Source organism: Lupinus angustifolius, chromosome LG09 (genome assembly GCF_001865875.1).
Source record: "Lupinus angustifolius cultivar Tanjil chromosome LG09, LupAngTanjil_v1.0, whole genome shotgun sequence".
Classification (NCBI taxonomy): Eukaryota; Viridiplantae; Streptophyta; class Magnoliopsida; order Fabales; family Fabaceae; genus Lupinus; species Lupinus angustifolius.
In genome coordinates, this window is record NC_032017.1 from 11,301,597 (window position 1) to 11,314,372 (window position 12,776).

A 12,776-nucleotide genomic window follows, 5' to 3' on the forward strand; every position below is an offset into this window, starting at 1 on the left:
CATTTGAAATACTTTTTTGTTGAAAAAATCAATAATGATTAAGAATGAATAGTGGATAATGAAGTAATAATTTGAAAAACTCTTATTTAATTAGTGTGTACATTGTTTTCTCCTTATTTAATTCCAACAAAAGTATAAAAGTGAGTAAAAATGAAGAAGAGTATGAATATAAAATGTATATGTGGATGAAAATGTAAGAGTGTATTGTAATGTTAGTATATCCTCATTCTATTCATATTTATTAATTTTAATAACGATTATCAAGGTCGAATGATATGTTGATAGTGTATCAAACTCCTAATTACATTATATATTATTTCGTCAACAATATTAAAGCAACTAGGAGTAAAAAAAACAGAATATTAAAAATGATGTATTTAATAAAGTGAAATTATCCTTTTTTATTACTTAAAAATCTTGAATCAACAAAACCCTGAAAACAAGGTAATTTTCAAAAAACACTTATGAAGTGTTTGAATAAGAGGACCAAAACAGGAAGAAGAGATTCTATTAAATTAAAAAAAAAGGAGAGGAAGAGGGAAAGACATGTCAGTAGTACAAGTCCACCATAACATCATAGTACACACAAAGAGACAATTGTTTTGGACTGTTCTGTGTGTTTCTCAGTCCCTCAGAACTGAAAAAAGCCACCAGCTACAGAGATCCAGGCATTGCAGAATATAATATAAAGGTAACAATAATTGCTTATTAGTTTTCACCTCTTAAAATAGGATATTGTTCGAAAATAAATCTCATATTTTCTGTTTTAGTGTTATAATTTTAAATATATCTGCGCACTTTTTCTAATTGGTTTTAATATAAAACTTTAAAAATGTCTTTTTTAGGTTTGGGGTAAGATAACATGAAAATAAATCTCATATCATTTACCTCAGCCTTATTATTTTAAATATCTCTGCTCACTCTCTTCTGATAGACAATTGATTGAGATGAAACTTTCAAAATTGTCACTTTTTTAGTTCTATGGTGGGATAAAATGAAAAATATAAAGAGGGGGGAATTCAACTTTTTTGGGGTTTATTCCTCAAATTTTCTCTCTCTTGATGGTGTATCATGTGTCAGATATTAATGGGGTGTTGCAGAATCCAGTGGTTTGCAACTTGGGTTGTGGCCTTTTCAATCCTAGCTGTCCTATTTGTAGCAAAGCAGTTGTTGGGATGGGACCAAATTGACCCATAATGCACCTTCTTTCTTTCTTTTTTCTTCTTTCAGGATAACCATCAATGTCATTCATGATTAATTCTCACCCAATGTTAGGGCTTTTTCTTAAACTTGTGTTCCTTTTCTGGTTTTTACTGTCTATACTTTTTATTATTATCTATCATTGTCACTTGTTCAAAATGAAATTGTTCTTTATTTAAAAGAAAAGTGATGGTGGGTAAAATCTGAAGTTACTGTCACACTCAATTGTAATATGTTAGGTGTGGTGAAAAAAAAAAGCATGTTTTTGTGATGGTTGGTTGGTTAAATGTCAGAAGCTTTGACAGCATATGTGACTTTTGCATCCTATGGTTTTAGAGTGGTGCTAATCAAAATTAAGCTGTGATTACAGTTGAGTTATTCATTGGATTTTAATATATGAGGTTGGTTTTCTGTACTTGTTAGATAAAAATTCATTGAGATTGGATATATATATTGTTGGATTTTGTGTTTGAGTGAAAAATGGTTTCATTAAGAGTCAATCTGGGAAAATGACTTTGAACCCATTTGTTAATCCCTTTATTTCTTACATTTTATTTATTTATTTAAGTTTTCAGAAAATTTAACCTTAGAATGTCATTTGTGCTTAGATCTTGATGCCTATTTTGTAACACCCCGAATCTCAACATGTTACCGATCGAGTCACCCTTAAGCTTAAATACATTCTGCAATATTTTATTCTAGCCTCTGCAACTTGAATTCATGACCTCAGAGACTTATAATCATTTGTTCCATTGAGTCGCACCACTAAGTTACACGTTCAGTAGATGCATGGGAATAATACGTCAAGTGGGGTGTCACATATTTTCTTTCTTTTGGTCTTGTGGGTTAAAGGCTTTGAATATTTTGGTGATGTCTTACTATGTGTTATTACACAAGGATAGAAAATAAATTATGATGTTGAATGTGTTCAGTTAAAATGAGCTTCACAGTAATTATAGTGAACATTTATGGTGGAAAGTTTTGTGGGCCTGTGCTGTTAAAACTGTTCTTATAAGTAGGGCTATGGTAAACTGGAGTTTGTTTTTTATTGAATGGGGAAAATAGCAATTTAAGTGCTGTTACTATCCATTATAGTCTTATGTGTTTTTCTTTGTTTTTCTGAATGGTTAGTTTCTTATATTAGAAATTCTAGTCCCCTAAGTACCATTTCATTGATTAACCTTCACATTAATTTCTACATTTTTACATCCCTTATAACATCATGTTTTGCATCTATGATTTAATGGTTGTCAGATAGTTCTCATGTTCTAACTGAACTTTCTTGCTTTTTCATTCTTCAGTAAGTCAGAAATTCAGAAGTGCCCACTTTTCTGAATTCTGAAGAAAATCACCATTGGAATTTCACATACCTTGGGATTTTTGGGAATTCATTGGTATTCAACTCTGCTCAGCTTCCTGCCATTTTATGCGTGTGTCGACTCTACTTCAGGCTGGACCTTTTAGTCCAACATATGTGCACCCATACTTTAGCATACCAGCCAAGTTATCCAAGCAGTACTCACCATAGAAATAATCTAGATCCACAGTTCCCGTAAAACAATCCTGAAAGTTCGTGGTATTTACGATGGCTTAAACCTAGATTTGCAGCTGTTAGGTATATACATTTCCTCTTCTAATAGGCTCTGTAGTTGATTCAAACAAGACTAGATGTCGGCGGACGAAATGGATGGTAGCTCTGAGTGGAGCTGGGAGCAGGATAAAGCATTTGAAAGTGCCTTGGTGAATCATCCGGAGGACGCTCCAGATCGATGGGAGAAGATTGCGGCTGATGTTTCAGGGAAAACTGTAGAGGAAATTAAACAGCATTATGAGCTCTTGGTTGAAGATATTAACCAGATCGAATCTGGTTGTGTGCCTCTTCCATCTTATAATTCCTCTTCAGAGGGCTCAGCAAGCCAGGCTAGTGATGAAGGAGCTGGCAAGAAGGGTGGTCATCACAATGGTGAGTCTAATCATGGAACTAAGGCTTCAAGATCAGATCAAGAACGGCGAAAGGGTATTGCTTGGACAGAGGATGAACACAGGCAAGTTTACCATTCCGGAAAAACCTATATATTGCTGGTTTAGGACTATGGGTAACTTTAATTTCTTGATTAGTTTTGTCTCATGTTTATTATGATTAGTCATATGCTTTTGATGTTAGTCATCCGATTGTGGACTCTATATCCTTTCTTAGGCAATCTGAACATCATGGTCTGTTCACAGCCCAGTCACAGTTTTATATGTGCCTTAACAAATTCTTTTGAAAGATTTTGCATAGATTAATTTTTTAATGTTATCTGCACTAACCAATAACTAACTTACAAGGTTCCTTTGGTTTTTGGTACGCCTTAACGAGGTTATGTTATGACATCGTATTATAGTTTTAGGTGAGGAGGAGGTGGGGAAAACAGAGGGGAGATAGGGGAATCTCAACGTTGAACTGAGTTCAATCACGTTCTTGATTTCTGCTGGTTCCGTCGTGACAGGCATTTTGATTATTAACTAATAGAATAGTAATTTCCTCCTATGTGGTCTCATCTAGTATAATATATGTTGTTTTGCGGGAATACTTCTTTGACAGTTCATTTGCCAGATTTGCATTGAAACAATAATTTAGTGATTTTTTCTGTTCATGTGTTTGTTCTGTTCATCCAGAGAATGTTTTGTTAGTTAACAATAGTCAGGGTAACATAATAATAGTATGATTATATGCTTTTCCCCTTTGAATCTATGTCATACTTAGAGAAGGAACTGAGAAAGTAGCAGCCTCCTTAGAATTTGTCAAATTGATCAGGGACTACTGTAATTTTGATATATTACCAACATGTCACTGGCATTGCCGATAAATAGTTAATAACTACTGAGTTTTGTAGAAATGGGATTTGTATGTATCAAGTTTTTTTAAGACAAAATGAATTATTTATTGAAAGAGAGAGGGGAAAAGAGGGAACTAATTGATATCGGGTGGGGATATTGGCACTCCAAAATGCCTATCAATTTGACATAGAGTGTGAATAGGCATATAGGTGTGTGTCCCAAAAGCATTAACCATTGATATAATTATTAAGGTTCCATTTCATATCCAAATAGTAATGAGAGGAGTAGCCCAACAGATATTTAAACACACCCGAAAGAATGAGGCATGCGATGTGAGACTTACTTCCCAACAATAACTTTTCATAAACATGGCACATCATTATGTGTCCAAAGGCATGCATTATCTGCTATGGATGCTTCTGGTGACCCCTTTATTGAGCCACATTATGAGTTTTGCTAGTCGTAAAATTCTTTCCTCTGTCCTTTTGTCCCTCTATCTCCCCCTCTGGATAGTAGAGGCAGATTATGTTTTGGTTTGACAAAAACAAAAGATTTCTCAATTTGGAAGTTATGTTTCTTATTTCTCAATTCAATTGTCTTCAATTCTGGTTCATTTCAGTTTAGCATCTCCATACACTCCACAGTTTAACTTTAACATTGTGAAGGGCCTGGCTGAAATTATATATGAGGGGATGCTTCAATGTATAAACTATAAAGTTAAAAGTGGAGCAACGAAATAGAGTCATAATATCCTTCAGTGGTGAAATATTATCTTCTGCTTTCCACAATTTCCTCTATGCTGTGTTAAAGGATACAACCCACACTTTTCAAATAACTGTTATAAGGCTGATATACCGGTTTAACATATCGGATTTGCACTATTAGCTTTAGGCTAAGTGTATTGGAATGGAAACCACATTTTGAATATCACTGATCACTCTCATTCTCTAATGTATCAGTGCTCACTTCTTTTTCCCTCACTATTCTGTTTTTTATGCCCATGCTCTCTTTTTGTTGAAGACCCAGTTTGATATAAATGGGTCAGATATCCAAGTTATTTTTTATCATAGGATTGTGTATAGGATCCCAGTTTGATATACAAGCTTTTGATTACTTTTATATTATTACTTCAACTACTATTTTGGGTTTATGGCTCCTTTTTCTATATATATATATAGCTAGTTCTCTAATTTATGTGATCCTTTATTTGCCGGTGAGGTCATCTACTCTATTATATATTGGATTTTGCCTTCATGTGATGATCCACGATCTGATATTGATAACACTGATACAAACAAGTTGATCAAGAGGAGAGTATTTGAATAGGGAGAGCCCCATGTATTCCAGAGCTTCCAGTCTTCCAATTTCCAGTTATATGTTTCTGTTCTTTTTATTTTACTAGTTTCTTCACCAAGGTACAGAAGCTAAGTTACCTTTGACTGAGAGAATTATAGTTATTTTATTCTTCATTTGCAATATCGTTGAAGACATGACGCATATGAAATTGCTAACTTATGATTGGAATTGGACTATGTTCCATGAACGTAGTTCATTTCCACCACATTGATTTGTTATTTAATTCTTAGTTACTGCTTGGTAGTTGATATACTGCAATTCTTTGATTTTTTTTTTACCTGTGCTCTTACTCATTGGATGATATAAGCTGGGTTTCAATTTGTTGTAGTTGTTGGTATCAACCAAGTTTCAAACCTTAGAGGTGGTAAAATTGGCCATGTGAAAGACCACCAATATGCTTTTCAAGTGTATATATGAAATGCACCAATATGGTGCCGATTCCAAATTCCAAAGTAGCATTTGGTTCATGGTTTCATGCTAAACAAAACTCGAGGGGTGAGCTTACTAAATATATTGTACATAGTGGAATATTGAATAATTATGATATTTGGTCTATTGCTGCCATTTCAAATTTATATCTCTTAGTGATATGTGGCCTCCATGCTTTTTTCCTCCATTCCTCTGTTTCTTATTGAAGATCTAGATTAAGGCATGATTGTTTTTTTATCTTTTTTTCTCTGTTTACTGTTTGAAATCACGGACATTGCTTGTGACTAGACTTGTTTTGTAGATTTTTATTTTCATAAAAGATAAAACCTTTCTTTCTACTACCACATATTTCTTTTTATTGCCAAAGTCATAGGATAGTGAATTCATAAGTCTATTAGGATAAAGGACCAGCATTCTAATAGACTTTTCAACATTTTCCACAAGCAAGAAATTCTATTCTTGCTTTCGGTGTGGTTGCAACTGAAGATTAGGTATGATGCATAGACCTTATCCTACTTATTTCCTATTTCAATGAAGACATGCTATTTTTTATTTTATTTTAATAGTAAGCCCTTCTGGAATGCTTGAGAGGATAAGACTGCGTACATCTATCTTCCCCAGATCCTACTATGTGGGAACTTTGTGCATTTAGCCACCCTTTTAATAGGCGCTTCTAGAGCCTGTGGGAGGTCCCATCACTAGATTGGATCCAAGGAGATTCCCGATCAGGCCACCCAGCAGGTGGGGAGGGTAAAGGGAGTCGGCAGTGCAACCGGAGGGATTGAATCACTCCCACCGAACACGTCAGATACACTGCATGCCATCAACTCAGTCAAAGTCTCTAGGCAACAAAATTAGCGTTTTAGTTCTTAATTTTCTCTTCGGTTATGTGATTCACGGTCTATTAAAAGTTGCTACTATGGGTATCAGATATTGTTTCTCATATTACTATTTATAGCCACAACTCAGTATTGGACTTTTTGTATAACCTCTTTCACAACCCTCAATAACACCTATTTGTATCCGTGGTTGTTACGCAATTGTGCCATGGTTAAGCCCTGAAATGAAATTGTGGACCATGCAAAACCAAAATCCTCTATCATCTGCATTGTATTATACTAGCCTCGCAAGTATTTTATCATTTAATTCAACTTCATTAAATTTTGGGTTAATTGCATTTGTGGCAGTGTGTTTGGCGTGTACATGAATGTTGTGTTAATTATTTATTTACTTCTGTTATACGAGTATCTTAAATCCAATGTGGTATATTCTGGATTTCAAAAGAAAAATAGCATATAAGCTGATGAGGGTTTCCTTTAACCTCAAAAGCAAGATAAGTAGCCATGGTATAGGTACATGTTCCCTTATGTGTTATGTTTGTATTGGGTGAACATTTGATTGTTATGTAAACAAATTTGTTGTTAGTTCAATCCAAACTTAGGAATAGGTACTATATCTCTCTCTAGAAATCAATTGTTGCCTGTTATATAATATGCTACTTGTGAAGAGAAATCACTTGTGCCATGCTAATGTTTGATCATCTTAGCAGCTGCGAAAATGCTGATTTGATTTCAGTCATCAGTTTGCTTTTATAATGTTGGGAAGTAAATCTCACATTGCTTGCCTCAATCTCCTAAACATGGTTTAAAATACCCGTTGGGCTACCCTGCTCATTGCCAATTGGTTTTGAGATGAAACATTTACATGGTATCAGAGCTAGAACCCAACTTCTCTTAAAAATTGTCCTTTAGTGATGAGTCAAAGGTAACCATTCGCCTGGTCTGACAGGGAGCAAGTTGGGAAGTAAATCTCATATCGCCTTTCTCATTTTCATACGCATGTTTAAATAGCTGTTTATAGTTGACATGTAAAAAAGATTGAAGATGGATTATTAAGTTAAGATTTATTTCTTAGATTCTTGTGACTGTTTTAGGGTCAAAAGTATTTCACTGAAGTCTTCATCCTTTTGCTGGATTTCAGAATCAATTTTTTATTGTAATTTATGGACTCCAGGTTTTACATTTGGCAGGCAATGCAATATAAGGAGAGAGATTGCATCAATATGTGGATTATACAATTTTACAGTTACTGACACTGATGTTTTTGGAGTGATTCTCTTTTGCTTTTCTTGGTACCAGAAACACAGTTCCATGTGATAAAGCTTTCTTTTTTTTGGTTTAATATTTTCACATTGGTTGAACAGGTTATTTCTTCTTGGCTTGGAAAAGTATGGAAAAGGTGACTGGCGAAGTATATCACGGAACTTTGTGGTTACAAGAACCCCTACACAAGTGGCGAGTCATGCCCAAAAATACTTCATTCGTTTGAACTCAATGAATAAAGATAGAAGGCGGTCCAGCATACACGATATCACCAGTGTCAATAACGGAGATGTTTCGGCACCACAAGCGCCAATTACTGGTCAAACGAATGGTCCAGCAGGCAATTCTACTTGCAAATCAGGCAAACAAGCGCCTCCAGCCTCAACTGGGGTACCAAGCATAGGAATATATGCTGCTCCTACCATCGGACAACCTATAGGAGGACCCCTAGTATCTGCTGTTGGAACCCCGGTGAATCTTCCCGCCCCTGGGCACATGGCATATGGTATCCGAGCCCCAGTCCCTGGTGCAGTTGTTCCTGGTGCGCCGACGAACATTGTTCCTATGACATACCCTATGCCGCACACTTCCGCCCCGCACAAGTGAGGCGCTGTTTAGAGGCCTAATGTACAAAAAAAACAGCATGCTAGATTGAGTTTCTTTTCCTAGACAATTGCTTATAATCATTAGTTATATGCTTATCAATGATTTCAAATAAGCTATACAAGGAAGCAATTGAATGTATCTTAGCCTTGACATAGAACAGCATAAAAGTACAGTACTTTTCTGGACATTTATTTAAATTGCTATTGCTAAACCCTGCTGGGGGGGGATGGTTATATGGATTTAAAGTGTAATTATTATGGTATTTTGTCTCTGCTTTTTGTAGGAAATAAGCACCCGGAAACAACAGTCTTTTCATTTGTGATGGTAAGGCTGATTATATCTACCCTTCTCAGACCCCATTAGGTGGAAGTTTTGGGTCGACTTTTATAGGAAATAAGCTGCTCTTCCTATTCATCTGCCTAAATTCTACTTAAATGTAAGTTATCTCAATCGGCATGAGTTATTAGAGCATACTTTTAGTCCACTGTGGCAGCTTAGCTATGAAAATAATTGAATAATAAGTTATCTTTGGTCAATGAGTGTTACTGGGTTGTCTAGTCACTTCAAAAGCAGAAGAAAAGTTTCAAATTATGTCCTAGTGAAAAAAGCAGCATCAAGATTTGAATTTTAAGATACATTATCATCATGTATATTTACAATCATTTTCATCTACACCAGAAGAACTGTGCTTACAACTGATTAGTTAGAAGTCAATTAACAAAAGGTTAAATGTATTTTTGGTCTATTAAGTTCATCTTTTCTTTTTTTGACAATTTTTTTAAAATAATTTTTTCAAATAAATTTAGGACCCTACATTTGGAAGTTATATTGAGTTGTACAATATCAAAATATGATAAATGAGTAATAATAGTGCATTCTCATATGATTAGAGGTACAAAAAAATATTAATTATAAGAGTAATATAAACACATTCTTGTTTCGACACCTTGATAGAAGTGTGGCTCGACCTTGGTTTACTTTAGAAAATATACTTAACTTGTGGGGAAATGACATAAAAAGAATACCCATCCTGCATCATCTTGCTCAATCCAAAAGGTCAGAAAATAATTGAAAAAGAATGGGGACACATTTTACCTAACGTGATAGAAACGTGCTTAACGTGATAAAAAAGGATTGCTAAGCAATAAAATGACATTAAGCAAATAACAGAGTTGAAGCAAATAAATTATAAAACAATATAATAAATTTAAATTTTAAATAAACTTTCCAACACATCTAACATAATTGTGGTATCCAAATGCTCTGATCACTGGAAAATAGTGTTGTGTGGTTATGGACGGAGGCAGGAGGAATAGAATCTAGGCACTTGTCCCACAAACTTTCAATATATGTTTATTTCATACATATATTTTAAATTATTTTATCTACAGTTGTATGAATAAATTAATTGTAAAAAATATTAAAAATTTGAAAATTATAATTTTTTTATTTTATTTATATTATCCCCAAAGTCTAGTACAAAACAACAATTTTTACCTCATTCATTATTGTGCCTATGCTATTATTATAAGATTTTTATATGTAGTTTATATTTTATAAGAATTCAATAATATTAACACATATTAATAATCAACATAGAAAATAAAATATTTACTCTGAGATAAATTATCTCTTACAGTCACTAATATTATGACAAATGTCATATTTCAACATTTTTTTAAAATAATATGATATATGCCATAATTTTAGTGGCTGAGATAGCTTATCACCTAATTTGGGTAAATATTTTATTTTTGTTAAGATATTTATACAATGAGTGCAAAATGTATACACTGACAATGTAAAGATTTATACATATGCACTCCATCATCCACCGTTCATTTGGATTACCTTTTCTGAAAAGTCAGCAATAATAAAAAATCAATGGTGATGATACAATAGCAGTGTATAAAACTTATACACTCCTAGTGCATACATCTTTTTCTTTTATACAAGATATGTTAATTTTTTAATTTATATTTGTATCACCTCATAACCTTAACATTTCTGGGTTTGTCCCCGTGTGTGGGTGTGTTGCATGTGAATAAAGAGAGATAAAACCTGATTATAATTTATAAGTAAGAGCCTCTTGTCCTTATATAGGACTATAGGAGGCCCTTGTCCTTATGGTCTTTGTGGGTTGCTTTATTGGGCTTTAACTGTAGTGGGTAAGTCCAGGCCCAACCAATATGCCGTTTTCTATAAAAATATGGATTGGCAAAAATGGATTGTAGAGTAGAGAATGTTTGAACCTTAATTTATCTAAAGATAATGCAAAGGAAGCTGTCATAAACGGAACTTTGTGGTTACAAGAACCCCTACACAAGTGGCGAGTCATGCCCAAAAATACTTCATTCGTTTGAACTCAATGAATAAAGATAGAAGGCGGTCCAGCATACACGATATCACCAGTGTCAATAACGGAGATGTTTCGGCACCACAAGCGCCAATTACTGGTCAAACGAATGGTCCAGCAGGCAATTCTACTTGCAAATCAGGCAAACAAGCGCCTCCAGCCTCAACTGGGGTACCAAGCATAGGAATATATGCTGCTCCTACCATCGGACAACCTATAGGAGGACCCCTAGTATCTGCTGTTGGAACCCCGGTGAATCTTCCCGCCCCTGGGCACATGGCATATGGTATCCGAGCCCCAGTCCCTGGTGCAGTTGTTCCTGGTGCGCCGACGAACATTGTTCCTATGACATACCCTATGCCGCACACTTCCGCCCCGCACAAGTGAGGCGCTGTTTAGAGGCCTAATGTACAAAAAAAACAGCATGCTAGATTGAGTTTCTTTTCCTAGACAATTGCTTATAATCATTAGTTATATGCTTATCAATGATTTCAAATAAGCTATACAAGGAAGCAATTGAATGTATCTTAGCCTTGACATAGAACAGCATAAAAGTACAGTACTTTTCTGGACATTTATTTAAATTGCTATTGCTAAACCCTGCTGGGGGGGGATGGTTATATGGATTTAAAGTGTAATTATTATGGTATTTTGTCTCTGCTTTTTGTAGGAAATAAGCACCCGGAAACAACAGTCTTTTCATTTGTGATGGTAAGGCTGATTATATCTACCCTTCTCAGACCCCATTAGGTGGAAGTTTTGGGTCGACTTTTATAGGAAATAAGCTGCTCTTCCTATTCATCTGCCTAAATTCTACTTAAATGTAAGTTATCTCAATCGGCATGAGTTATTAGAGCATACTTTTAGTCCACTGTGGCAGCTTAGCTATGAAAATAATTGAATAATAAGTTATCTTTGGTCAATGAGTGTTACTGGGTTGTCTAGTCACTTCAAAAGCAGAAGAAAAGTTTCAAATTATGTCCTAGTGAAAAAAGCAGCATCAAGATTTGAATTTTAAGATACATTATCATCATGTATATTTACAATCATTTTCATCTACACCAGAAGAACTGTGCTTACAACTGATTAGTTAGAAGTCAATTAACAAAAGGTTAAATGTATTTTTGGTCTATTAAGTTCATCTTTTCTTTTTTTGACAATTTTTTTAAAATAATTTTTTCAAATAAATTTAGGACCCTACATTTGGAAGTTATATTGAGTTGTACAATATCAAAATATGATAAATGAGTAATAATAGTGCATTCTCATATGATTAGAGGTACAAAAAAATATTAATTATAAGAGTAATATAAACACATTCTTGTTTCGACACCTTGATAGAAGTGTGGCTCGACCTTGGTTTACTTTAGAAAATATACTTAACTTGTGGGGAAATGACATAAAAAGAATACCCATCCTGCATCATCTTGCTCAATCCAAAAGGTCAGAAAATAATTGAAAAAGAATGGGGACACATTTTACCTAACGTGATAGAAACGTGCTTAACGTGATAAAAAAGGATTGCTAAGCAATAAAATGACATTAAGCAAATAACAGAGTTGAAGCAAATAAATTATAAAACAATATAATAAATTTAAATTTTAAATAAACTTTCCAACACATCTAACATAATTGTGGTATCCAAATGCTCTGATCACTGGAAAATAGTGTTGTGTGGTTATGGACGGAGGCAGGAGGAATAGAATCTAGGCACTTGTCCCACAAACTTTCAATATATGTTTATTTCATACATATATTTTAAATTATTTTATCTACAGTTGTATGAATAAATTAATTGTAAAAAATATTAAAAATTTGAAAATTATAATTTTTTTATTTTATTTATATTATCCCCAAAGTCTAGTACAAAACAACAATTTTTACCTCATTCATTATTGTGCCTATGC

General features: G+C 34.1%; 1 protein-coding gene across 6 annotated transcripts; it reads left to right on the forward strand.

Moving 5' to 3' along the window:
- LOC109357319 (transcription factor DIVARICATA-like) lies at nt 566–11,740 on the forward strand. 6 transcript variants are annotated; one of them, XM_019601207.1, is made up of 4 exons: nt 566–691; nt 2,502–3,245; nt 8,009–8,509; nt 8,797–8,997. In XM_019601207.1, the coding sequence occupies exons 2-4, from the start codon at nt 2,869–2,871 to the stop codon at nt 8,801–8,803; spliced, it is 885 nt and encodes a 294-aa protein (XP_019456752.1). In that variant the 5' UTR covers nt 566–691; nt 2,502–2,868; the 3' UTR covers nt 8,804–8,997. The 6 variants fall into 6 exon arrangements, with proteins under 6 accessions (XP_019456752.1, XP_019456756.1, XP_019456754.1 ...); XM_019601211.1 differs by lacking the exon at nt 566–691 and adding an exon at nt 1,037–1,270; XM_019601209.1 differs by lacking the exon at nt 566–691 and adding an exon at nt 1,323–1,601.